We start from the raw sequence: 27,896 nt of genomic DNA, 5'->3' as shown, positions 1-27,896 counted from the left end.
TTCCTCCTCTCTCTGCCCTGCTTGAGATCTCTCTCTCGCTATCTCTCTCTGTCAAATAAAAGTGTCTTAAAAAGAAATTCTTTAAAAAAAAAAAAAACGCAATCCCACCTACACGCCAACAACTCGACCAAGAGCACGGGCCGGCGAGTCCGGGACACACGCACGGCAAGGGGGCCTCCCCCCACCCTCCCCGGGACGGGAAGGCAGAGGAGGGCAACCGGGGCCCAAACACAGGGAAAATCCAGAGAGCCGTAGAGGCCTGTTGGGACGAGCCCCGTGGCCTCACTGTCCCCGGGTTGGGGTCACAGGTCGAGCCCAAACTTCAGACTCTCAGCGAGTAACCCTTCAGCACGAGTGTGCACCGAGAAGTTACTCGTCGCCTCCAGGACGCGTGAGCGTGACTGCACAGTGCGCAGCCCGCTGGCAAGCCAGGCCCCCACCCCAAGGCCCCGGGCCCACCAGCCCCATCCGCCCAGGTGAGGCCCAGTCGGCCCCACCACGCCTGCCGTCCGCGGAGCCCCGGGGCCGGGGCCTCGCGCGCAGCCTGCACCTGGGGGCGGTCAGCACCGACCCGCCGCGCCCGCGGTCACAGACGGACTGAGCGGGCCTCAGGCGCCGCGAGCACACGGGACCACGACAGGGCAGGGTTCCGGGGAGAGTGCGTTACCTTCCTTCATGTTGGCAAACCGCTCCTTCAGCTGGTGATCCACCTCAGGACCAAAGGCAAAGTTATTCACAAATATAACACTGCAAAACAATGTTCCGGTTCAGTGAGGCCAAGGCTCCCGCGCGCGCCACGCCTACCGCCTCCGCCGCCGGCTCCCCCAGCCCGGGGACGGGACCCGCAGCCCGCAAGGCGCAGAGGACAAGCAGGCTGCGCTGGTGGGGGGCGGGCGACGCCCCCGGGGCGGGAATGGGGACCGCACACGCGTCACCTGGGGACCGAGGTCTGAGGACACCCGGGCAGGGGGGCGTGCGGACGGCATCCCGCGGCGTTTGGAAGGAGCCGCCGAAGGACCGGCGGGACCAGAGGCAGAGTCCTCCTCCGCCCGCCCAGGCGCTCGGGCACGGGACCACCCGGGACCCTGGTCCGCACACGCCAGCCGGGGCGGCAGGAGACGCGGCCGCCTCACACGGCGTGCGCAGAGCCACACCCCTGCCCGCCCGCCTGGGCCCTGCTCGTGCCCGCTCGAGGCACTCTCTGAATGGCCGCAAGCCACGGAGCGCTGGCTCGCGTCCAGCCCCGCAGGTGAAACAGCTCCCGACTCAGCGGGCGGCTCTCCTCTCCCCGGAAGTGCCTCCAGATAAAATGCGAGCCAGGGCAGACGGACGTTTACTTCCTCTCTTGAAAGGGACAGAAGACACCCTGGGCTGACCCCAGCCATCCCCTCGCTGCTTGTTTGGAGTCTGGACAGTTTAAAATCGAGATGCCTGGAAGCAGTCAGGGCAACCCGGTAACAGAACAGTCCCGGAAGACCCGAGCACAGCGAGAACAGACACCGGGTGCCAACGGGCAGAGCGGCAGGGGGAACCGTACAGACACGGAGCAAGCCCAGTGCGCTCTCCCTGAGAAGACAAGGACGGGAGGCTTTAGGCTGGGGCCCAGGCATCCTTGGGAGCCAAGGGACAGAGCGCTGACAAGACAGCCAGGGAGAACAAGCTCTCACGGGGAGCGAGACTGGCCTGTCCCAGTCCCTAGTTGGGGATGGAGCCTGGGAACGCAGGACGTGAGCCAGCAAAGGCCCTGGGGACAGCCCTGATGGAAGAAGGGTGCCCTGAAGGCAGCCGCTCCCTCCCGCCCCATGCACGAGAAGTCAGAAGCGGGGACAGATGTCCCTAACAGGAAAGGGGCTGGGAAGGGAGGGGATACCCCTGCCAGAAAGCAGAGCACCTGGGGGGACATCAAGGGGCCACTCTCCCATCACCAAGGCCTGTTCCCATCCTGCCTGCAGGACGAGGGGCAGACAAGGCCCTCCCTGTGACCACAACATGGGACACCTTGGCCCAGATGCTGCTGGCCAGCGCCCAGCAATGGAGAGCCCCAGGCCCCTGTGGATGGGGATGCCCAGGGGATCAGCACGAGTCTCTCAGGAAGAGGGGGAAGACCCGGCCAGTAGGGGAGAGCAGAGCAGACCCCTCCGATGAGAATTTCTCGTGGGACAGCCACAAAGGGAGACCCCCCGGGAAGAGCGGCACCCAGCTTCTACCGACACCCAGGACTCAGACGGTGGGGACTACGGGGCAACAGGCCGTATGCGCCTGAAGGAAAGACAGGGAGAGGCCAGATGGCAGGGTCCCCCAAAACAGTGGGCCACCATCAACAAGGCTGACTTGTCCCCAGGAAGACGGCTCTGGGTGTGCAACACCCCTCGGGTCCCAGGCTCCCGGCAGGCTCCAGCTGACTTCTGAGCCCCAGTCCGAGGCCCGGGGCAGGGCGAGAGGGAGGTGCGGGCAAAACCACAGCAGCCCAGCCGTGGGGGAACAGGACGCCGTTCCGCAGTGGGCGCAGAGAAGCCCGGCCCCGCGCCCAGCTCGGGAAGGTGTGGACACAGCAAGAGGCCGTGCGCTGAGCACAGGGCCGAGACGGCAGGGAAGAGCCCTTCCTGACGGGCAGCCAGGGGACTGGCACGTGCAGGCTTTGCGCCACACCTGGCCCTGCCCTGGGGCCCTGGGTCCAGCTCCCAGACCACCTGCTCGGCTGCGGGCAGGGATGGGGAGAGAAGGAGCTCCGCCAGCCACGCACCCTCCCCGGGGGGGGGCACCCGCCCGGCCGGGCCCTACCTTGTGTTGGCAATCCGCTCTCTCCACTCTTCGGAGAGGAAGTCGCCTCTTTCCAGCTGAAAGGAAGAGAAAAGGGGAGAGTCTGACTCGGGAGGCCTCGCCGGCTCGGCGCCCCGCCCGCCCGCACGGAGATGAAATGAGCGCAGTCACTGACGGGGGAGGATGTGGGACCGGGGCGGCGGCGGCTCAGGGAGGGTCCAGCCCCAGCAGAGGACGCGCCACGGAGCCACACAGAGCCAGCTGGGGACGCAGCCACACGTGGTTCCCAGCCTACCAGCAGTTCTGGACAGAACTGGGCTGGCCGGCTGGGGCAACCACGGGGAACAGTGTTTGTGCCCTCAGGAGGCACCTGTGCACCGAGGGACACCAGGGCAGAGCACCGGCCTAGCACGCAGCAGAGGCCAGGCCTGCTTTCTGTACCGCAGACGTGCTGCATGGCGGGCCCGGCCTCCCGCAGCTCGCTCACTTTCACGCCGGCTCTCTGCATGGCGTGGCCCAGCACAGTAACACGGGCCTCCAAGAGCACGTGGTTCTTAGTGACCAAGGTGTCCCGAGGTGGGGCATTCAGCAAACCAACACGTCTGCTTTAATCATTCTTTAAAAACGCGATCACACTGGGGCACCTGGGGGGCTCAGTTGGTTAGGCGGCTGCCTTCGGCTCAGGTCATGATCCCAGCGTCCTGGGATCGAGTCCCACATCGGGCTCCTTGTTCGGCAGGGAGCCTGCTTCGCCCTCTGCCTCTGTCTGTGCTTGCTCTCTCTCTCTCTCTAATAAATAAACAAAATCTTCTTAAAAAAATAGAAATAAATAGAAACACGATCACACTGCACCTCGGCGTACACCAAAAAGCGAGACCATGTGTCCCTGCAAAGCCTGCACCTGCTCCGTCTCGGCGGCTGGATTCAGAAGAACAGACGACAGAAACGCCCATCAGCGCGTCCCCCACGTGCGGGAGCGGCCCCCAGCCGCAGACAGGAGCCAGGAGCCCATGCACTGCCCCAGAGACGGACCCCAAGCCCACAACACACAGGGAGGGAACCGGACACAGAAGGCCACACGGGGTGTGAGTTCACACGTGTGACACGTCCAGCCCAGGCTCTTCCACGGACGGGAATGGGGGTTCGTGGGGGCCGGGGATGGGGGAGGGTGGGGCCAGTCACTGGCCTCACCGCACCCGTATGCATGCCGCGAGGTGACCAGGAACCCCCACTTCCCTCACGAAGACAGCAGGGGGGGCTGCTAGGCCACTAGGCCTGCTGTTGCTCAGAAACGGACAGAAGACCCTGAGCTGAGACGACCCAGTTTCCAGTGAGCGCCACTGACCCGGGTCAGAGGCCAGGAGCCCATCCTACGACCCCCAGCACAGGCGCAGACCACCCGGGGTATCCCGCGGCGGACACAACGTGACCGCACAGGGCGCAGGGGCGGGGAGAGGGGCGGTCCACCGGAGCGTGCTCGGGCACTGGGGGGGGGCTGCTCACACCCCAGCTGTCCCAACTCTGAATCCTCTCCCCGCCTGTGGAACTTCCTAAATCTGCCACACTCCTGAGAACGGTCCTGCCAGACCACAGGAGTGACCCGAGTCTGCAGCGTACGTAAGAAAGCTCGCACCGAGGGCCGGAGCCCTCCCTCCCCACCGGTCGGCTCGCGAGGCTGGCCCTCCGTGGCGTCTGGAACCGGACTGCGGGCTCCGGTCAGCCTCGCTGCTGGGGGAGTTGGGTCCCTAAACCGTCTGTGCAGACGCGAGGCTCAGGCTGAGCACCTGCTCCCCTCCCCGAGTCAGGGTTCCCGGCCTGCACCGGGCAGACGGGCCTGTGAGACCTACCCAGCGGAGAACCCGGTGCTGGGTCTCTGCCAGCCCCCGGAGACCACACCACACACGCACGGTGCTGTCTCGTTTGGGGGGAACTAAGCGTGTCCTGTAGGACACCCCAGGAGAGGCCTCTGGAAGCTCCCGCCTGGTGTCCCCGCCCCCCACACCCCTGCCCTGAGCTCATTTTGCTTCCTGTCCTCTGTCTGTATAAACCACGGCCCTGGGGACGACTGCCTGCTGGGCCGTGGGGTCCTCCCGGCACCCCCCACCCCGCACCCGGGCCTGGGAGGGACACAGATGCCTTCAGGCACTTCTTCAAGCGGCCTGCCTCTCCCTGGCGGCTCCCGTCCAGGCCCGGCCGTCTCAGGTCGGAGCAGCACTGCTGGGCTGAGGCCAGAGAACAGCCGCAGGCTCGGATCCTGCTCGCCCGGCCCCACTGTGGCTCTGCTCTGGGCACAGGCGGGCTGTGACCCTCAGAAGAAGGGGGCTGGCTGCCGCAGCTGTGCCGCATGTGGCCCTCCTGTGCCCCTGCCCCGGGACCCCGCGGTCACAGAGCCTGACCCCGGGGTCAGGCAGACCTCCACGTGTGAAGGAATGGGAAGACACAGAGAAGGTCCCGGGCACGCACTGGCGCAGAGGGCGTCGGAGCCCATGACCGCCCCTGCCGGAGACCCCGGGCCGGCAGGCAGGTGCCTGGGCCCATCAGCCCCCCCAGCTCGCCCCTGACATGCTCCTGGAGGCCACGCACACCCCGTACCAAGCGCACACACTCTTGTCGCGGGAAAAGAGCACAGCGTCCGAGCATGAAGAGACCGAGGTCTGCCCCACCAGAGTCAGGGGGGCAACGGGCAGGCCCTGGCACTCGGCGCACCCACCCAGGAGCAGCCCCAAGTCCGCAGATGCAGCGCGGCTCGGCCGAACCACCAGGCCCCGTCTCCTGGCAGCGCCAGCCTGCCGGTGACCCAGCCCCAGGCCGAAGGGGAGGTGGGCCAGCGCATCTGAGATGCAGGGGCCGCAGCAGACATGGCCCAGCCCCCCCGAGGCCCACACGCGCACCGTCGTGACATCGACAAAGCCGGAGGGGTGGCAGGTGCCGGGGGAGGCCCCGCACACGTACTGGAGAGAGAGGCCCGGGTGCAGGAAGCGTGTCGGCACGGGCCGGTCTGCGGACACCCTCCCTGCCGTGGCTCCTCCGAGAGGCCGCAGCCACCCCGGGTGACACGCCCTCCATGCCTGCAATCCGCCGAGGGCCAAGCCCATTGCCAGGTGCCCACAGCGTACGGGGCTCATCGTGAACAGCCCGGCTACTGTGTTAAGGGGGCTCTGGGGGCCTGGACGTCCGCCTGGGCAGGGAGCCGGACAGAGCGTCTCCCAGGTGGAGGGGGCGCCCTGCGCTGAGCCAGACCCGCAGGCGGAAGCCAAGGAAGGAGGGCACGGGGGCTCTGACAGGAGGAAGCACGTGGTGGCAGGGAGGGCCTGGCGCCGGGCACCGCTGGGTGCAGGACAGGGACTGGTAGGTGGAGCCTGGGGGGACCTCTGCGGAGGCGGGAGGGGACAGAGGAGGCGGCGGCCGCACGGGGAGCCTTGGCCCGCAGAAGCAGGCTCTGGGGCTTGGAAAAGCACACGGAGCTATTTTTAGACTCCTGTTGGCTGTTTCCTCTTAGGTTCTTAAGCAACGGGAGCAGGACTGTCCGTCTGCCAACGAGGACGCCTGGTCAAAGCCACAGAAAGCTGCTGGGAAGGCCTCACAGACCCAGGACACGAGTTCCCGCCAAATGTGGGCGCTCTCCATCACCCCGCGCTCCCACAGCCACAGGGCCGGCGCTACAGGACGCCCTCTGGAAAGAGACAACGAACAGCAGGGGCTCGGCCAGCTTCCTCCACACACCCACGGCCAAGGTCGTGCCCGAGTGTCCCCTGAGCCAAATTCCATTCGCAGCCACCCCGCAGGGGCCGCAGCGGGGCCAGCGAGCACTCTGCCCCACGCTGGACCTGAGGAATGAGACGGTTTCCACACGGGGAGCCCCTCCTGTCCGCCCGCGTGCCAACCACTGACCCCGCACCGAGCCAAGAGAGGGAAGGAGGCGGCAGGAGGAGAGGCAGGCGGGTAGCAGGCGGCGGCCCAGCCTGGCCTGGCCCTGGCCCCCGCCCCCAGGAGCTGCCCGAGGCTGCGAGCAGGCCGCACTGACCGCACCAGGGGCTGCTCCGGAGGACGTAGCGCCCTCACCAGAAACGAGAAGCCCTTGAAGACGCACAATCCCTCGTCTCAGGAAGTCCGCCCAGGGCTGCAGTCTGCAGAGGAGACGTGGGAAGTTCCTGGAAATGGAAACCCCCGGGACTTCTGCAGGCTGACCCCGGGAGCCGCAGTGCGGGGCAGAGAGTTCCAGAAGAAACTGCACCAGGAGGCAGGGAAGAGAAGCCAGGCAGAGGGCGCACCTCCGCCCCCACGGGGCCAGCACCCCGCACCCGAGCACGTCACAGGGAAGGAGAGCTCCCGGCCGGGACCTCTGGGGACGCCGATGCAAGCGCTCCCCACAACGCAGGTGCAGAGCGGAAATCCCGCACCGTGTGAAAACCGCCCACGCCATGACCGGGCAGGACCCCCCCAGCCACGGAAGGACACCTGCGCTCGCCACACCAACAGGGACGCGCCAACGCACGCAGGAAAGGCATTTGACAAGCCTCTGGCGCCACTCCTGGTGAGGATTCTCAGCCAAACAAGAGCGGAGGGGAAACGTGTCTGCTCGGTCAGGAGCACCCACGGAACACCTGCCAACTCACGGCCCCTCTGTGATTGTAAAGTCGCCGTTTCCCAGGAAGCTCAGAACAGGCCACAGTGTCCCTCTCAAGCGTCGTGGCCATACCAGTGTTACACGGGCTCGTGCAACAGACAGGAAAAATGACGCACACAGACCGGGAAGGAGACACCACACCATCTCGGCTCGCAGATGACGCGATCGTCTGCGCAGAAAATCTGAACGAGTTCGGAGACGCACACCCGGAGCTGGTAAGCCATCACAACACCACTCTAAGGCAGAGGCGCCGTCGTACGTAAACACACGGCAGAAGCCAACTGCCTTCCTGCAAGCCAGCAACTGACACGCGGGTTTGAAATTAAAAAGCCAGTATTGCTCACACAGGCACCAAGACAGACAGACAGACAGACAGACTTCCGGATAACGCCAACAAAACGTGTATGCGACCTACAGGAGGCAGACTACAAAAGCCTGGAGACCGAACTCGGCGAGGGAAGGCAGGCCGCGTCGGAGGCACGAAGACGCAACCCTGTCCGGACGTGAGCTCTCCCCACGCGCCAGCACAGACTCCGGCCGGCCGCCCCCCGCCCTGCCCTCTGAGGTGGACCCGACGCACGGACCGCACGCCGACTCCATGGCTTATCTGGGGACGGGAAAGCCCCAGAGTGGGCGACACGGCGCGGAAGGAGAGCCAGGTCAGAAGAGGCGGATGGCGCCCGAGTGAAGACTCGCTACAGAGCCACGGCAGCGGAGACGGCACGGACGGCCAGACAGGCAAGCACAGGGCTGAACCTGCAGGGCCTCAACATGCAAAAGGAAAGGATCCAGGTGCCAACCTCACAGCCTCGCGGCCCTACTCATAAAACAGCTACCAGAAGGGGTGCCTGGGGGGCTCAGTGGGTTAAAGCCTCTGCCTTCGGCTCAGGTCATGATCTCAGGGTCCTGGGATCGAGCCCCGCATCGGGCTCTCTGCTCCGCGGGGAGCCTGCTTCCTCGTCTCTCTCTGCCTGCCTCTCTGCCTGCTTGTGATCTCTCTCTCTGTTAAATAAAGAAATAAAAATCTTAAAAAAAAAAAAAAAACCAGCCACCAGAAGACACCAAGGAGCAAACACGGGTGACCTCGGGTCTGGCGATGACTTTGGGACACCACAGCGCAGGGACGACCCACGGAAGGAGAAGCCATCAGGCTGGCCTACGGAAAGGGAAACCTCCCCTTCCCCTTCTCCCCACACCCCAACCGAGCTCCCCTCCGTGATCCCGTGACACGACCAGGACACCGGTCTCAGCTCAGCAGTCAACACCCGTGGGACGGCGTGCTCTGGGCTGGGGACGATGGAGAGGGCAAGACGTGAACACTCGCAAGAGACCCCGGGAGGGACAGGAACGGGGCCGGCCGCGGAGCTGAGCACAGGCTCGGGGGTCTGGGCGCGCACATTGGACCCGGGATGGGAGGAGGAGGAGTTAAAGGTCTGGTTGGGACACACTCTGTCCACGGTGTCGCCGCAGTGGCCACGTGGCTGCAGGCTACACGGCTGCAGTGCGTCCACAGTGAAAGAGGGAGCAAGCGACGAGTCCCGGGCCCACACGCGTGTTCCAGGGCGTGATGCAGGAGCCCCGGACAGGGGCAGACAGAGGCCAGGGCTCTAGAACCCTGGCCAGCCAAGAAACGTGGGCCTCGCAAGCCTGGGCCAAGCCACGGAGGCCACGGTGCAGGAGCGGCCCGGGGAGCTGGGGGTGTGCGGCCCAACCCCGAGCCTTGCCAGGAGGAGGGACTCACCGGCGGGGTCACAAGCTGCCAGGAAGGCAACGGAGAGGACACCACGGAGCCAGGCAGCGGACCAGGGAAGAGGCCTTCCTGTCCACACCCCGCTGCCCAGACCTGCACCGTGGCCGTGACACACACGCGCACGACACCAAGGGCTCCCTGAGACCCGCCAGGTGCCCGGGGACACGATGCCCACGACTGCCTTCGCACGGCTGAGGGCTGCGGGACAGGGTCCACCTGCCACCTGTTCTCAGGGCGCCCGGGGCAGGAGCAGCGGCGGCCCCAAGGAGGCCGGAGAGGGCGGAGGAGGCAGGCCCTCGTGAGGCCGGGCGGCCGTCCCCCAGCACCACACGCCAGGCGAGGACAGGCAGGGCAGAGCGGCGGGTCAGGGGAGGAGGAGGAGGAGGCACAGGAACGGAGCCGGACCGTTAGCTGCAGGGCCCGGGGCCATGGCACTCACTGTGTATTCTGCATGCTTTTTTCCATACCATTTCATCCACTTCCTGAACTCGCGGTCCATGGTCTGCAAGGCAATATCCGACAGCCCGTCAGCGGCGCCCCGCCGCCCCGCCCCGGCCTCCCCCAGGACAAGCTGGGGCTGCCCCGCTACCAGCCCACAACCCAGCCCCTCTGAGCAGCAGCCGGCCGACTCTGGGGGTTGCAGGGGAGGACAGACCGCAGGACCCGTGGGGTCCAGCAGATGCGCAGCCGCACACTCTAAAGGCGTTTCTGGAGACGCGCCTACGCCCCAAACCCCACTGGCCCCCCCCAGGCGGACACGGGCACCCAGGGAATGCCTGCGGACCCGGGGTGCATCGGGAGGAGACAGGCCGGCCTGGCGTAGGCAAGGCTATGGTCCTCCCTGGCGGCACGCGCACCGGGCCCAGATGTGCAGGCAGAGACCAAGCGGCCCCGCGGAACGCCCACCTCCTGCTGTCCGTCCCTCCTTACTCCCCGCGGGTCCCGGCAAAGGTTGGAAAGAAGAGAGGCGGACACACGCGCCTGCGCCCACTCCAGAGGCGCTCACCTCCGCGTACTTGGCTGGGATGTCCGCTTTCTCCACGCCATAGTGATGTTTGCAGTTGGTGGCCGCGGCGACCTGCAGCACGACCTGGCCCACTCCTTCGGAGAGAGAGAGGGACAATCAGACACAGGCCCTGGGACGGAGGCGCCACCCACCCAGAGGCGAGGCCCAGGCCACACAGGCGCTGGCCACAGGGGTGAAGAGGCCGAGGCCACCGGCTCTCCGAGAAGGTACAAGCATCTCCAAGGTCACTAGGATATGCCACTGACCCAGGCCGTGAGCCGAGGCACCGCTAGGGGGACGGCCGTCTGGCCTACACTGCCTCCCATAGACAGCACACCAGGGCTCCCGCGAGGGCAACCTGCACTGTGTCTCCCTCTGGAAGGTTCCCCAGTCACCACCAAGGCACGGCACGGCCGGCCCGATCTGAAACCGCCCGAGAACACCCATCAACGCTCGGCGTCGACCGGGGCTTGATGTGCAGTGGGAACAGCAGGGGCAGTCCCGCACTCCAGAAACGGGGTCTCCAAACCACGGCCACGCACTGGCCAAACGCACCACCAGGTCCAGCTCGGCAGCGCGTGGCGCTCAGACCTCATGTGCGCCCGGAAGCCTGGCCCACGGTCCCTCTCCTACTTGGGTCAGTCGTGCCTCTCAGCCAGCGTGCCGGGAGCCTTCTGAGCTCATGCTTTGAATGTGTTCGTTTGGGTAATGAAAAGAAGCAACCGAGGGCCTGGCTGGCTTGCGTGGTGGAGCGCGAGACTCTCGATCTCAGGGTCATGAGTTCAAGCCCCACGTTGGGGGTGGAAATTACTTAAGTAAAAAATCTCCTTTATTTTATTTTGTTTTATTTATTCATTTGACAGACAGAGATCGCAAGCAGGCAGAAAGGCAGGCAGAGAGAGAGGGGGAAGCAGGCTCCCGGCTGAACAGAGAGCCAATGCGGGGCTCGATCCCAGGACCCTGAGATCACGACCTGAGCCGAAGGCAGAGGCTTTAACCCACTGAGCCACCCAGGTACCCCAAGTAAAAAATCTTAAAGAAAGAAAAATAAGAAAATAGGTCCATGACTTAGAAACACAGGGTAAATGGCAAGGCCCACAGCAAGAGGACACAAGGGTCATGGCGAGGGGTAAGAGCTGGGCACGAGGAGCCAGAAGGGGTTTTCTGAAACTCCCAAACCGTCTACGGCCATACCACCCTGAGCGCGCCGGATCTCGTCTGATCTAGGAAGCTAAGCAGGATCGGGCCTGGTTAGTACTTGGATGGGAGACCAAAACTCCCAAACCTTTCCACACACACAGATAAGTTCTGTAGCGTTTTAGATAACTGACTTTTGAAGCCTAGAAATTCTTTTTTGTTTGTTTTTGGAGAGACAGTGTGTCCACATGCACGAGCAAGGAGAAGGACAGAGGGAGACAGTCTCAAGCAGACCCCTGCTCAGCATGGAAGCTGCGGTGGGGCTCGATCTCACGACCCTGAGATCATGACCTGAGCTGAAACCAAGAGTCGGACACTCGACTGAGTGAGCTGCCCAGGAGCCCCTGAAAGTACACATATTCTTAATAAAAGGTGAATTGTGGGGCGCCTGGGTGCCTCAGTTGGTTCAGGAGCTACCTTCGGCTCAGGTGGGATCGAGCCCCATGTCGGCCGCACGCCCGGCAGGAACCCTGCTTCTCCCCTGCCTGCCACTCTGCTGCTTACGTTCTCTGTCGACTAAAGTCTTCGAACAAACAAGTAAAACACAAATTGTGTGCTTCAAAAGGTCCGCGCTACTGATGACGTGAAAAGGGTCGTCCGCGCCCGGGGCGCTGGGCCCCCTGCAAGCGCCGAGGCCGCGCCGGTTTGAGACGGGACATTCAGTCTGCGGCACAAGGCTCTGTGTTCTCCGGGCCGGCCGACCCAGAGGAGGGCTGTGCACGGGGTTCCCACGCAGGCGGACCGCCAGCCCCATCGCCAGCCCTGTCACCGAACACGTCCCATCGGGAATCGGCCAACCCGAGGTGTGCGTTCGTGGCACTCCGTACGTGGCTCTTCACGTGGATGCCTGCTAGGCCACGCTGAGGACAGGCCCCTGCCCTCAGGACCCTCCATGCTGGTGCTGGGGGCCCCCCGTGCACCAAAGAGGCAGGGGGCGAGTGACAGCTAGGGAGTGTGGTGCAGGGGTGAGGACAACCAGCCACGTGGGGGGCTGGTCTGCAGTGGTCACTGGGGTCCCCTCTGAACGGGTCCCAAGAACAGGTCCCCCAGGGCGAGGAGGGGTGAGGGAGAGGGAGGGGCCCTCGGGAGCACGGCGACCCGGGCTCTCCTCGGTGCAGAGCGCCGGCTGGCCGCAGAGAGGGGCGGCCCCCCGCGAGGGGCTGCAGGTGACCCGGGGTGCTCCATCTCCAGGGGCCAGGGAGGCTGGCGGCGCTGACGGCGCGGCCTGCCCACACTCACCACTGCCCAGGTCCACAAACAGGTCGTCCTCGGTCATCTTGATCTCGTCGATCATCTGAGCAACCAAGTCAAAGGAGGTCTCCCCGTACACCTCCGGGGAGAAGGGCTCGTAGTTGTTGAGCTTCTCGGGGTCCGTCACCGAGTGGTTGTAGACCTGCTGCAGGACGTGTCGCAGAAGCCCGTTGGACGGCCGCGTGTTCAGCTTCATGGGCTGCGTGGTCCCCTTCCACTAGGGCGGCACAGAACGCCCCACGCGCGTGACACGGGTGCCTCGCCCCGCCCGACAGCCGTGCGTCCCGGCCCCAGCCCCGCCGCCTCCCCAGAGAGCAGAGGTCGTCGGCCGCAGAGCTGCACCTTCACCCGAAAGCCCATCCGGGAAAAGAAATGGGCCGAGGCCACGGAAAGAGCCGGCACCGGGTGGTCCACGTCAGGGGCCTCCGAGGCCCGAACTGGGCCTGCACCCCGTCCAGCTCCCGCTGGCCCGAGGAGGGAGTCCTTAGGCTCCCAGCCCCGGGGACCACTGAGCCCTGACCCCTCACAGTCCGCCCCCTTGGGCTACTTGCGGCCCGTGACTGGAACCGATGGCTCCCGAGGGCCTTCCCAGTCTGGGGCCACACCACCACCACGCAGCCCACGAGAGGCCACACAGCCGCCATGAGTGGCCCAGGTCAGCCCCTCGCCTCAGGCCCCGCCTCCTGCCCAGGACAAAACCGAGGGGAGAGCTCGGGGCCGAGGCGGTGGAGGGGCGCCCACACAGCTGACACAGAACTTCTCCGAACCCCGGTTCTTACAAGCAGACGGGGACACTCTCGTGTGATCCAGCAGCCCCTCCCCTCCCGGCAGGGACAGTGAGGGGGTCGGCAGCCCAGAGCCCCCGCCAGCCCGGGCCAGGCCCTCGGAGCTGCGGGCCCAACAGCCCGCCGCAGCCTCCCGGACCGCCAGGCTGTGGCACGAGATGCCGCGCCCCACCGGGAGCACACACCGCCCAGCCGGCGAGCAGCCGCAGACATGGGGGCGCACTTTCCAGAGCTGCTCTGGCTGCCTGGCCCGGCCCCGCTGTTCTTCACCAGGCAAGCGCTCCGCAGGCCGCAGCACGGTGGCACGGGGTGGGGGGGGTGAGGACAGAGCCCCAGGCCTCTCCGTAACCGGAACAGCCCGGAGGGGTGGCAGGAACGCACTCGTGACACAGCCGGCTGAGGGCACCCACGGGGCCAGGGCGCCGACGTGAAGGTCCGTCCGCACGGGAGACCCGGGGGAGCACCAGCACGCGGGGGCACGGGGCTGCGGACGCACCCTACACCCAGCCCAGTCCCAGCAGAGGCCGGCCCCACGCTGCACATGGGCACCCCTGCCCTCCAGGGCGGTCTGCAGGGGTCCGCCAGGCGTGTGCGACCACCCCCCGGAAAATGTGAGGGGCCGTGGGTCGACACCTCCACACGGGTCCCCGGCGAGCAGACGCGCGTGGGGGAGGCAGAGGCCACCTACCAGCTGGTGGATGCTGTCGATGGCACGGTTGTACTTGTCGCAGAGCCTCTGCATGCTTTCGAAGCTGAAAGGCAAGGGCAAGACGCCGGTCGCTGCGGAGCCCAGCACACGCTCCAGGGGCCCGGCCGGCCTCTCGGGAGAGATGGCTCCTGGACAGGCGGCACCAGCCGTCCCCAGTGAGGAGGCACAGTCCCGGGACACCAAGGAGAACCACGTATGGCCAACAAGGCTGGGCCCAGGTCGCACTGAGGCGGTCTTCGGCTACGCGGCAGCCTCCGGAGGTCAGGGCTCACAGGTCAAAGCCAAGGTCAACGGTGTACCCGGCAGGTGTTAGGGGAGAGAAGGGGCTCTGCACAGTCTTCGCAAAGCACCATGGCTGGGAGCTGGCCGGGCGCGCACCCCACCTGCTCCCCAAGCCGGGCCCGCTGCCCCAGGGCAGTGCACACGGGCCTTACTTCCTTCCCGGGCTGGAGGGAGCCTCCATCTCAGCCCCAGCTCGACGGGCATGGGGGGCACGCGGTAGCAGAAGGGCCCCCTGGCTCTCTCGGCAGAAGAGGTCCCCGACACTTTCAAAGACGGAAGCGGCACCCGTTAGGTGCCTGCCGAGAGCCTGCCTGGGGCTGTTCAACGAGACTGCACCCCCCAAGGCCCAGTGCACTCAGGTGGAACTCTCGATGATCCCCCGACCCGGGAGGTCCCCCCAGCACGGACTCTGCCTCTAGGGCACACAGTACAGCGTCTGGGCACATCCTGGGACGCTCCTGGCATTCGAAGGGGTGGGCCCAGGGATGCTGCGTGGACGCCCCGCAGAGAACGGCCTGATGGGGGCGGGGCAGGGGCGGGGCGGGGCGGGGCGGGGGCCCCGTCCGTAACACCTGTGCACACACACAGCAGCAAGGGCCTTCCTCCCTGGGCCGGACACCAGGAGCCTGGGAGAGGTCCCTCCACACACGGGCCACGACCACGCCGTGTGCACCCCACGCCGCCCGCCCCACTGCCCCCCACATCCTCGCGGACTGCCAGATTCACCCCCAGAGCTCGCACACAACCTTCCTTTAGGACAGAAATACAACAATTCAACGAAGCTGGTTCCCCGACGTCAAGGCCGAGGTTCCCCCGTAGGACAGCCACGTTGGACAAGCAAGAAAAATGGAGAACAAGCGGGAAGACCAGGCCTGACCCAGGCCTGAGGCGTCCTCACCGAGGACGAGGATGAGCTGCCCCCAGGCTAATGTGGCGAACTCAGGAGCCCAAGAGCAACAACGGACTCTGCCCCTCTTCCGAGCGGCGGGCCACAGACACAGCCAGACACTACCCCCTCCCCCGCTAAACACCGGGCCAGGTGGGGTCACAGGGAACCAGGACGTGGCAGTCCGCAGCCCCAGCGTCTGAGTGACACTCCTTCGCCCTCCTAATCTGCAAAATGAAAGATCCGAGACCTCTGGCTCCTAGTTTCTCGTGCTGCCCTCACAGGAAAACCCAGGTACCCCTTTGTCATTTTACTTCCTGGGGTTCGCCTGCCCCTCGACAGCTGTGAGACCCCAGGTCCAGCCTGCTCCAGAGGAGGCCCTGGGACGGTGCACAGGAACCCGGCTGCTGCCTCGCTTGGCAGAGAAACGAGGGTCCCCCACTGCGAGCCTGACCCCGCAGCCACACCAGCCCCTCAGCTGGATACCCTCAGCCTGGCCCCCCACAGCCGTGCCGGGTCTTTCCTAAGCCATCTGAGTACCGAGGGAAGGGCCTCCAACAGCCCCTGCAACCATCGTGCAGCAACACTGTCCTGAGAAGCACGGGCTGCTCTGGGCCGCACAGAGCACTCGACCCATCACTGAAGGTAAGCTCCCGGGCTAACCGCTAACGTCCACGGCTCGGCCCAGCGCACCCCACTCTGGGGGCAAGAGAGCTGCGCCCCAGCCCTCAGTGTGGGCCCTCGTTGCCCACCGCACGCACACCACCAGAGTCCACAGGGCCACCCCATGGCCCAGGGGCCGGGCTGCTCCGGAGGGAGGCGTGAGCACGGTTCACTGCCTTCCCAGTGCTCGGGGAGCGGTTAGATGTGGAATAAGGCCGGAGGCCGGGGGCAAAGGGATCCTGACGAGCAGACCAAGAAGCCCTTCAAACACAGCAGTGAGACGGTCAGCACCACCTGGGCCCCGGGGCTCCTCTGGACTGGGCTCCTGATCGAGAACAAGCCAGCAAAGCCCACAGAAGGCTCGCTCCTTCCAGAAAGACCGCGGAGCCAGGTCTACGCCCGCCGAGAGCTGCCCCCGCAGGAGCAGGGAACGTCAGCCGCCTTCTCCGCCTTCTCCAAGAGAAACAAAACTCCGGCCGGCATTCCAGACACGGCCTCGCCCTTCCCCGCCCACCCGACTCTGCTCCGAGATCCTGCACGCGCCTGCAGGAAACCAGGAGGGGGGCCAAAGGGGCTGGAGCGGCGGAGAGGACCGAGCCCCTGAGACCCAGACGGCCCCGCAAGGCCCGGCAGAGGCACCGTCCCTGGGCCGGAGCGTGGGCCGCTGGCAGGCGGCCGTGGGGAGAGCAGCCCCCAGCGGCCGGTGGGGCTGACTTCACGCCTACTGGGCGCCGTTTCCACAATGTGGCATTTCCAGTCACGTCTCGGCTCGGACAGCCTCCGCCAGTATCTCATCAACGTTTCCTACTGAAATCGCTCTACGGGGCGACAGCCGACTCTAAAGGAAACTGCAGACCAGCTCGCGCCGTCGAAGAAGAGCCGACCAGAGGCCGCGTCCCCGGCCGGCGCAGAGAGGCGGCTCGGCTCACCTTTTGGTGTCGTAGTCGATGAGAACGTAATTCTCCATAGCAAGCTTGAGGTCCGGGATCTCCTCACAGACCCACCTGAAACACAAGAGCAGAGCCAACAGTGACGACTTTTCACTCTCGACTCCCAAACGTTAAACTCAACAAGCGCCAGAGAAGAGGGAGGCATCGCTTGGGGACAAGCCACAGGAAGCCACGCGGTCGGCGCCCGGGGCCAGCGGGCCACACGGGCCGAGCCGGGGAAGCAGCCGCTCCAGGCAGAGGGCCCGGAACGCGCCGTGTGCCCGGGGCCGGCAGACAAGCGGGCCGCTTCACAGGCGCATGGCGAGAAGCAGACGGGGGAGCCCACACAGCAGAGGGACAGAGACACACGCCAGCCCGTCCCGAGGCCTAACCCTCACTGGATCCTGATCTCACCACCTCGACAAAGAGCCCGAGAAAGGACTCAACGCTCCACACGTTCAAGAGAACACCGGGAAGTCACGAAAAATGCGCCGCCGAGAGGTCTGACAACTTAGACGAAATGAGCGACGTCCTGGAAAGACACGAACACGCGAAACCGACCCGGGGACAAAGGGGACATCTCGACAGTCTGGACCCTGCTGCAGACTGCGATCCCCTGATCAAGCGCCCTCCCGCCAGGAGAGCCCGGGTCCAGCCGGCCTCGCCGGGGAATCCTGCCGCACATTCAGGGAGGCAGGACACTGACGTGTTCAGTCAGCTGCACGAGGTCAGCATTACCCTGATGCCGAAACCAGAGGGAGACAAAGCCTCGGAGAGACAAAGTCGGCATAGAACAGGCAGTCTACCACCAACACCCCCCACGAGCTCCGACACAACAACCCCCTAAAAGCACGTGTGAACCGAAGCCCACGTGCGCTCACCATGCGGAGTTTACCGCAGCTACGAACCACCGTCCTTCGCCTGGTCAACAGAAAGTCGTACGATCGCCTCAGCAGACAGAAAACGCCCAAGCCAAACCCAAGCCCCACACAGGGTAAAAACTCCGAGGAAGCAAGAGGTGGAAAGAGGCGTGGGGGGCACCGCCCGCACGCCTGCTCTCTCTGATCTACCAGCAGGCTCCCCGCCGGCCCCGCTCGGCGGGGACGGGAGGTACTGTCCCTGCGTCCTCAAGCCCGACTCCCTCACTGGAGCAGGAAGCCGCAGCTGCCGCACCCCCAAACACACGCGCACAGAGCCGCGCTCCCGGCCCAGACCCTGCGGCCCCTCCCACAAGACCCCTCCGCTCCCCGTCACCAGCGCCAGCTGGGCAGGGCCCCCCTCCAAGCGTCCACACGCCCAAGGGTCCCTCCAGTGCGTCAGGGTCCTCCCCACCTTCCCGCCCCACGAGCACTTCTCTCTGGTAAGCTCTCCGCTCGGCAGCACACACAGCTTCCGTCAGGAACCCCGACAGGACAGGAGGGCACCGTGCCTGCGGACGCCGCGGACTACTGGCGCACAGACCGCTCCCAGATGGGGGAACAGGTGAGGACGCCGGCCACCACACCTCCTTCAACACTCTACCACGGGCCCTGGCCAGCACCACGGGGACAGCATAAAGACTAGAGAAGCAACAACATTCACAGACACACAATTTAACACATTCCTCCTAAGGAATTTACACAGAAGCTTCTAGAACTTACACAAATTGAGCAAGGTCACAAGACATGAGGTCAATGAGCAAAAATGAGCTTTGTCTGCATATACCAGCAACAGAGAATTTTTAAATGGGTTTTTTAAATGCCATTTAAGATGTCAGTAAAACATAATTATCTAGGGATTTTTTTTTTTTAAGATTTATTTACTTGAGGGGCGCCTGGGTGGCTCAGTGGGTTGAGCCTCTGCCTTCAGCTCAGGTCATGATCTAAGGGTCCTGGGATCGAGCCCCGCATCGGGCTCTCTGCTCAGCAGGGAGCCTGCTTCCCCTTCTTTCTCTGCCTGCCTCTCTGCCTACTTGTGATCTCTGTCACATAAACAAAGTCTTAAAAAGAAAAAAAGATTTATTTACTTGAGAGAGAAAGTAGCACATGTGTGCAGGGCTGAGGCGAGGGGAGGGAGAGAGAGAATCCTAAGCAGGATCCCTGCCCAGTGTGGAGCCCAACCTGGGGCACAACCTCACCACCCTGAGATCACGACCAGAGCCCAAATCAAGACTTGGACGCTTACCTGACTCAGCCACGCGGGCGCCCTTTAGTGATAATTTAATGAAAGATTGGTAAGACCTCTATATTGAAAACCGTAAAACACTGCTGAGAAAACCTGAAAAGGAAAGAAACCAAGGGCAACTGTGTTCACAGAACAGCAGACTCAAACGGCCCCTCCCTTCCCCGGAGCGAGCTGCCACCTCAAAGCGACCCGAGAACACGCCCAGGAGGCTCCGGGAGAAACGGACAAGCTGACTCGAAGACCGGCGTGCGAAGACCCAGCCCCCAGCCTACGTGCGCGTTAAAACGAGCGCCCCGAGAAGCGTTGGCGGCCTTATCCTGAGACCCCCCCCCCCCCCCCCCCGCAGGTCTACGGTAACCAGCTGAGACCCCCCCGCAGGTCTACGGTAACCAGCTGAGACCCCCCGCAGGTCTACGGTAACCAGCTGAGACCCCCGCAGATCTACGGTAACCAGCTGAGACCCCCCGCAGGTCTACGGTAACCAGCTGAGACCCCCCGCAGGTCTACGGTAACCAGCTGAGACCCCCCCGCAGGTCTACGGTAACCAGCTGAGACCCCCCACGCAGGTCTACGGTAACCAGCTGAGACCCCCCGCAGGTCTACGGTAACCAGCTGAGACACCCCCCCCCCCCCCAGGTCTACGGTAACCAGAACTGGTGCTGGCGCAGGGACCGGGAGACTCGCTGACCCAGCGCACAGGCCAGAGGCCGGTGAACGTTTACACAGCTTTCGGATAAAAGCACTAAGACAACGTGATGGGAAACAGTCTTTTTAATTAATCTCGACCCCACAAATATAAACCCCAGCTGACCCACGCCAACACCCGCCCACAACTGATCTTAACCCTCACACAAAGGCTGAAACCACAGGGCTTCTCGAAGAAAAGAGAACACCTTTGTGACTCGGGCAGGCAAGGATTTCCCGGACGAGGAGTAGCCGCCGAAGCGGACGGAGACGCTCCAGACGTCCAGTCCTGAAGGTGCGCTGGGAGCTCAGCCAGCTGTGCGGCGCGACCCACACGTCCCACCGGCACTCGCGGCTGGAACGCGTCAGGAAGTCTCACAGCTCGGCGCCGACAAACGGCACGAACCCCTCCCCGCTAGAAGAAACCAGAGCCGCTGAGAGCTGCGGCCGACGGGAGCGCCGGGAACACGGGAACCTCAAGGTGACGTGAAGCGCTGCGGTTCTAGAACACACGGGCCTGCTCAGGACGGCGGGGGCACGCCGAAGGGACAGGGCGCGCACAGGGAGCCCCCCAGAGCCAGCACCGGGCGCCCAAGTCAGGCGGTGAAAGTCCAAGGAGAAATGGGATGTTTGCAAGGTCTCCAAGGATCTCCCCCAAGATCTTCATTAATTAAAAGGGGGAAAGAGTGCCTATACCTCAGAGAAACATGACGGACCAGCTGGGCAAGGCTAATGTCACCACAGTAAGAGAACACGACAGGCCGTGTGCCTCCTGCTGCCCCAAGAGCCCTTACCACGAACAGACGCTCCGTCAGACGCTGTGTCCACACCGAGTCCCTGACACTCGGGAGCGGACGGCGGACACCATGCTACTTCGTGCGCGAGTACTTCCGCTTTCGCCTGTCCAAGTTACCCCTTCTTGGAATACAACTACAATGCCACGGTCACACGTAGGACAACCATCAGGGATGGCAGGGCGTTTCCGGAAACTTGCACGGGGCATCTGAGAAAAACCTAGCGCTTTCACCGCTTCTACGCAAAACTGCACTAAAGGTCCCAGCCAATTCGATAAGCCCAAGGAGAAGAACTGAGGTCACGAAGACTGAAAGGAAGAAATAAGACTGCCCCTAGTCACAGACAAAGTACGTATTTCTACGAGTCCTAAGAACTCTACACATCACGTACTAGAATCGATAAATTTGGCAACAGGTCATGGTTAATACATGAAAGTCAACCGCATTCTTATTTAGAAGCAGCAGGCAACCGGAAAGGAAAACTTTTTTTTTTTTTTAAAGATTTTTTTAATTTATTTTTTGACAGAGAGAAATCACAACAAGGCAGAGAGGCAGACAGAGAGAGAGAGAGAGGGAAGCAGGCTCCCCGCTGAGCAGAGAGCCCGATGCGGGACTCGATCCCAGGACCCTGAGATCATGACCCGAGCCGAAGGCAGCGGCTTAATCCACTGAGCCACCCAGGCGCCCCCCGGAAAGGAAAACTTAACACAGAATCCTAGCTACAGGCCTGCCAAAAGCTCAGCTCTCTGAGAAGGAATCCAACCAACAGGTCCAAGACCCCTCCCAAGACAACCGAGCGCCGCTGAGGGAAGTGCGGAAAGACAGAAGCGAGCTCAAAGACACACACCAGGTTCGTGGACTGAAAGACCGAGTACCGGAAGCCTCAACGGCAAATGTCCGCGAGCGAGCTACTGGCTCAGGGCACTCCCCAACTACACCGCGCAGAAAACCAACAAGCTAATTCCAAAATGTACGGGAAACGCACAGGAGTTAGAATAACCAAAGCAACATTTTTTTTTGTTAAGGAGGTTCTACGCCCAGCACGGGGCCTGACCTCACAACCCTGAGATCAAGACCTGAGCTGAGATGGAGAGTCTGACGTTGAACGGACTGAGCCCCCCAGGCGCTCCCCCAAAGTGATGTTTTAAAAGAAGCACACAGGTGGAGAAGCTACTCTGCTCTGCAGGTAAGGCCACCAAGGTTCTGTCTGGTGAAAGGAGACAGACGTGGGTCAGTGGGACAGAACCACCCCTGGAAAGAAGCCGGCTCCCGCACCGTCACCTGACTTTGACAGAGGCGACACGGGACTGCACACCGAAGGGACAGTCTCGTGCACCAGCAGAGCTGAGTGAGCGGCCGTCCACACGCACGACGGTCAACAACTCATACCCCGCATCCATCATATGGAACGACTTTCTCAGCGTGGATGGAAAAACTCCGTAGGAAACCTAAGCCGTAAAACTTCCAGAAAGCATAGGAGAAAACCCCTGTGACCTCAGATCAGGCAAATATTTCTTAGGAGGCAAAAACCCCACAAGTTATGAAAGAAAAATGTGGACAAACTGGACTTCGTTCAAAGTCAAGCTATCCACTCCTCCAAAGACACTGTGAAGAGCCTGAGGAGGTAGGGCGCCCGGGCTCAGGCGCTGAGGCATCTGCCTCCAGCTCCGGCCCGTGGGATCGAGCCCCACCTCGGGCTCCTTGCACAGCCTCTGCCCCTCCCCCTGCTCGTACTCACTCTCTCTCTCCGACAAATAAATAAAATCTTTAAAAAAAGATACAAAGAGGCAAGCCCAGACCGAAGAAAACACCTGCAGAACACACCGGTCAGGACCGGCAGCGACAGCACGCACAGGCAGCGGAGATCAATGGTGAAATCAGCTCTCACCCAGGCAAAGGGTGGGGGGTCACGAGTTTCAGGACGAGCGAATCGGAGCCGCAGTGGACTAGCACTGCGCAGCTCAGACTCAGGCAAACCCAGCCGCGCCGGCGCCCCACGCTGGTGGGCGGGGGAGCGGCGGGGCAGCTGCGGGGCACAGACCGCCACTTGGTAGCGCCTTTTTTTTTTTTTTTTTTTAAGATCTTATTTATTTGACAGACAGAGAGATCAGAGGCAGGCAGAGAGAGGGGGAAGCAGGCTCCCTGCTGAGCAGAGAGCCCGATGCGGGGCTCGATCCCAGGACCCTGAGATCATGACCTGAGCCGAAGGCAGAGGCTTTAACCCACGGAGCCACCCAAGCGCCCCTTGGGAGCTCTTCTTAAAGTAAGTTGTCACCAAACCCAGCAAGCCCACTCCCGGGTCTTGACCCAGAAGAAACAAAAGGCAAGTCTACAGAAAACTCCCACATGAACGTTCGTAACGGCTCTATCTTGAATCGCCAAAGTCGAAAACAGCCCAGACACGGCCACCGGCCGGTGGGATGAACAAGGTGTCGTGGGCCCCACAGCAGAACAGTCCTCAGGAGGGAGAGGAGCAGTGACTGAGCCGCACGACAACAGGGAGAGGCTCGACATCACGCCTGACTGAAGGGGTCCGAAAAAAGGAAAGGACGTGCCGAACGAGTCCTTGCAGGGAAACTTCCGGAAGAGGCAGAGTAACCTGCCGCGGCCGAAAGCGGGTCGGGGGCTGGCTGGGGACAGTGGCGGAGGGCAGGCAGACCAGAGAGGACGCGAGGACGCGGGCACAGCGGGTGGAGGCGGGTGCGGGGGCTGCCTCGCGCGGTGTCGGCCGCCCCACTGCACTGCCTCCTCTAAAGCTACGACTGTGGCGAAGACTAAAGTCGAAGGAGGTACCCATGACACCTGAGTGGGGACGCGCTGGTCACCGTGAGGCTGGCGCGTGGGTATGTGGGTTCAGGACACCCTCTGTCTACCACTGTCTCTGCTGGAAATTCTCCATGATCGAAAGTAAAGAAAGAGAAAGGACAAAATGAGGTGACTGGCCACCTTGCCGGTGAACACAGCTCGACTGCAGGGACAACGGGGAAGAAGGTGACGTGGTTTGGGGACCCGGGATGTGAGGATCAGGCCCGCAGAGGAGCAACCCTGGGCAGCTCCTAGAGAGGACGAGGCCACGGCAAAGGGCTGGCTCGGCAGCAGGGCAGGACGCCGACCCCCAACTGCACAGGGACACACGCCCCGCTCCGCAGGTGAGAAACGGGCGCAGAGGCCGCAGGGAGCACACCAGGCCACCTGACTCCTAGCCCTGCCTGCTGACCCCCGCACTCCCACGTCCCAACCAGCAGCCCTCTTCAAAAATGCCATAAACCAAACTACGGCCACGAGCGTGCACTACTGACCGCTTTCGGGCCCAGCTGCAACACCTGCGCTCATCGGTTCACTTAAATTTGAAAACCGTCTGGCAAGGAGGCATCCGTGGGCCCCCAAGCCAATCAAATAGGCTCGGGCAGCGGGAGCGCCCCGGGTTTGTGGCCCCACTACCACGTGGCCAGAAAGGGACTCCCATCACAGCTGGCCCTCCCGTCCTGGCTACTTCACGGGGCACCACCAGGCTAGCCCTGCCTCCGGCCACGGCAGCTTCCTGCAGGCATCACGGCGGGGGCCCAAGGTGGTGGCCCCACGGTTAAGGATTCTGAGGAACAACACAGCAACAGAGACCACAGCCACGCAGACACACGAGGACAACAGGGTCCCTGACCACAGACTGCAGAGCCAGAAGCAGGCACAGAACTGCACCCAGCTGCCGTGGGGCCTTCCAGACCCCAGGCCAGCACGGGAGAGAGCCCGCTAGAAACAGAAGGGCGGACGGCCTTCCTGTGGCTTCAGTCAAGGTCGCCCATGAGGGGTGGGGGAGCCGGCACTTCCCCGCACACCCCAGGAACTTCCACGCTGGTGAGAGGCTGTCCGGGGCACTGAGAGGAGCAGCAGCCCGCGGAAGGCTGAGTCAGCACCAAATCCCAGGGGGAGAAGGAAGCAAAGTGGGGAGTAGAGTTGGGGGAGCCCCCGCACCCCGCCAGCTCAGCAGTCCCCTCCCCTTCCACAGCAAGGTCCAAGGCTCAGAGAAGCATGGAGACCTGACCGGGGCCACACGCGGATGGCCCGGACTCCTCTAACCGGTCCCTGCTTCCCAAGTCTGCCAAGCGGCTCACCGCGAGGAGCTGTGCAGGGCAAAGCGGGCTCAGGGGCCGGCGGTGAGCCGGAGAGCCCAGGTGGGGCGGCTGGCGCAGGGGCCACCCCGTGAGACCCCACCCGCCCCGCCAGGCGCCACACTCACCGGATGGTCTCGATGATTTCGTGAGCAGCATCGTGGTGTTTGTCCTGAAAGACAAAGGAACAGGGTTTACACCCTCCACTGATGCAAGGTGCAGGGACGGGGCGGCCGACCGGACGGCCCTGGCCTGGGCCAGGAGGTGCTGCTCTGGGACCCCTACCCAGGCTGGACACGGCGCTCTTGGGAAGACCCGCTCCTGCGACACTCCCCCCCCCCACCCCACAGCAGGCGGCGGGGCAGCGACCTGGGATGGAGCCTCCGCCCTGACCCTGCCCTCCCTGCCCCGCACCCACCCTTCTGCTGACTCCTCCCCCCACCGCCCAGGCGCTGCAGTAGCCTGGGAGCCATAGGTCTGGTTCTGACTTACGGAACCTCTCCAGGCCTCCGTTTTCCCATCTGTGAAACGGGGTCACACCAGTAACACAACCATGGGAGAAACCCACACGGCCGTCCTCCCGCCACAGCACAGACACTCCCTAACCCCACAGCTGATCTCGGCGGGTCCCCACGGTGCCCACTGCGCAGGGGCTCGCCGCTGCTCCTTCCTCAAAGAGCAGGCTGCGGGCTCACTCCAGGCCTCTCACTGGGGTCTGCGCAGCCAAATGACCCCAGACCTTGCAGAACCCAGGAGCAGACACATCGAGTCCTCTTTCCGGCCCCGTCCCGATGCAAGCACGGTGCGGGCTGCCCCTCGGGGAGGCTGTGCACACACCCTGGCCGCTTGCACCACTTCACGACAGACGGCTGGGGGCAAGCGCCCGGGGTCAGGGTCATCACAAGTCCAAGGACCACGTACCCTGACCTTGCTTCCGTAGGGACAGCCCCGTGAGGACGGGGTTCTCACAGAACGGAGCTTGCTCGCTTTGCGTGCACAACTCGGCGGCCTTTCAGCACTTCCAGAGTCGCACGAGGAACGCGCTAACCCCAGAACACTCTCGTCACCCCGCACGGATACCTGACCCCACCAGCCATCACCCCTCCTCCCCTGGCAATCGCCAGTCCACTTTCGTCTCTGGACACTTCACCTGAAGGGAATTATACATCGTGTGGCATTTTGTGCCAAACCTTAACTTTTTTAAGGCAAATGAAGAGGCAACTTTTCGGGTCCTTGGTAACATCCTCCAACTGACAAAGAATCAAACGACACACGTCACTTGCGGTCCTGTGACAGGGACACGGCGCGGGCGGGGCGAGACGGAAGGCAGGCAGCCCCGGGGTCCCAAACGCCGGAACCGACCAGCAGCACCGGCTGCCGACTGGGAAGCTGATGGGAACTAGCGGCCCCCGGACCTGCGGGCACATGTCGGAAGACTCCTGGGGCAGCTCTGCTGGGCTCGTGAAGCCAGCTGTAGCCCAACTTCAAAGGGTCTTAAAGGAGCAATGGGGACTGGCCGCAGGGGAGCGTCCCTGTAGGTGGTGGCACGGCAGTCCCGGCACGACCTGTCCCCGCGTCCTGAGGAAGGAACACGGAGCCAGCGGACACCCCCGGCCTCTGACACGGGAGCCCTGGCTCTGTCAGCGAGCCACGCCAGCCTGGGTCCCAAGGACGCGGGGACACACTCAAGTGCTCCGATTCGCCAGGAGGGCGCACGGGAGGGAGGAGCTGGGGGACCCCCAGCTGGAAACCGCTGCTCCGCTCACGTCAGCCCTTCCCACCCGCGCACCCGAGCAACCCCGGCTGCTACCTTCAGAGCCCCCCACGCTCCTCGGGGCATCTCCCTGACCTGGCCAGAGGGTCGGAAACAAGGGGGAAGCCACAGTTCCTTCTGCCAGACCACTCGCCCGAGAGCCCACACCGCGGAACACCCTGTGCCCACGTGCACTGCCATCCGCCGCGTGCCGGGACCGCAGTCCTCGGGCCGTCACCCAGCGAGCCTGTCCGCTTGGCCCTCCAGGTCCACACCTGCCACGCGGGCACCAGTGAGGCAGGAGACCTGAGAGCGACAGTGAGGCGGCAGCCACAGAGCTCGGGAGAGTACCCGACACACGCAGGGCAGTGCGTCACAGGACCGTGGAGCTCAGGTGGCACCGAGCCCTCCGCGGGCACGGCCAGCACCCCACCTTGCAGACGAGACGCTGAGCACCAACCTGCCCCAAGCGCCTCTCACGAGGCCGCGGGGGCCTGAAGCAAGGCCAAGAGACACGGGAGCACCCACCGCTGCGCCGAGGAGCGTGCAGGGCGGAGGGGAGGGCAATCAGGGTGCCTGCCTGGCGGTGACGCTTCCCACAATGATCACATAAACCTTGGGGCGGGGGGCAGAGGGCACAGGTAAGCTGCACGTCATCAGAATGAAATGGTGACGCTTCCAAGGACAGCATCACGAAAGCCGAAAGACAAACCACAGAACAAGAGGAAAACTTGGCAAGTCACTCTCTGGGGCAGCGTCTGTATCCCCACAGGCACACCTCGCCGGGCCGTGCTGTACAGAGAGGGAGCTTTTCCAAGCCCAGGGCTGGCGCCCACCCGGGATGAGCCCGTCTATCGGCACCGTGTTTCCCACGCCGGTGGCTCCCGCGGTGGCCGTGCGTCCCATTTCGGGAATTCTCGCGACATTCTACCTTCACCACGTCCGCTGTGGTGGTGCTGCCTTGCTGAAAGCATTTCCAGCAGAGTCTTCTCTTTGGGGAGTCCACGCTGCCTTCTTCAGCCATCCTAACACGGTACACTGAACAGACCCCGGTACGGAACTGGGAAACCACACAATCCAGGTTTTACTGCGACACCAGCTTCCCCGCGGGCTCCAGAACCCGCGGGACCCCCGTGTGTGCCTGCGAGTGCCCGGAACGCAAACCACCCCAAAAGAAAACACAAGTAGGGCCGTTAACGCAGGAACTGACACGGTCACTACTACGAAGAAAAGACCCTCGTGGCCAGCCAGTAAGACCAGTAAGGACACGAAAAGACGCTCCACCCCGCGCCAGGAACGGACACGAGTCGAAACCACAAGGATGGCCAGAGTCCGAACGACAGACACTGAGCGTCGGGGCGGGGAGTGAGAACCTTCACACCGGCTGGCGGGCACGGAAAGTGATGCAGCCGCTCTGGAGGGCGGTCCGGCAGTTCCTCAGACGTGCAGGGGGTTTCCACGTGGCAGCAATCCCACGCGTAAGCACACACCCGAAAGAAACCTGACACGTCCACATGAAAATCCGTGCGCACGCCCACGGCAGCAGCGAGC

The 27,896-nt window shown here is 63.6% G+C and overlaps 1 protein-coding gene across 5 annotated transcripts in view; it reads right to left on the bottom strand.

Annotated features, from left to right (window-relative positions):
• The window catches only part of DOT1L (DOT1 like histone lysine methyltransferase), a 61,078-nt gene that overhangs the window by 22,067 nt on the left and 11,115 nt on the right, over nt 1-27,896 (bottom strand). For all 5 annotated transcript variants that reach the window (XM_045989988.1, XM_045989987.1, XM_045989991.1 and 2 more), the window contains exons 2-9: nt 24,721-24,764; nt 16,846-16,920; nt 14,065-14,128; nt 12,580-12,808; nt 10,144-10,238; nt 9,577-9,639; nt 2,782-2,837; nt 668-747 (exon numbers count right to left, since the gene is read on the bottom strand). In XM_045989988.1, the coding sequence (XP_045845944.1) occupies nt 668-747; nt 2,782-2,837; nt 9,577-9,639; nt 10,144-10,238; nt 12,580-12,808; nt 14,065-14,128; nt 16,846-16,920; nt 24,721-24,764 (706 nt within the window). The remainder of the gene's footprint in view (nt 1-667; nt 748-2,781; nt 2,838-9,576; nt 9,640-10,143; nt 10,239-12,579; nt 12,809-14,064; nt 14,129-16,845; nt 16,921-24,720; nt 24,765-27,896) is intronic.

Source organism: Meles meles, chromosome 20 (genome assembly GCF_922984935.1).
Source record: "Meles meles chromosome 20, mMelMel3.1 paternal haplotype, whole genome shotgun sequence".
Classification (NCBI taxonomy): domain Eukaryota; kingdom Metazoa; phylum Chordata; class Mammalia; order Carnivora; family Mustelidae; genus Meles; species Meles meles.
This window is presented reverse-complemented; position numbering and strand designations above follow the sequence as displayed.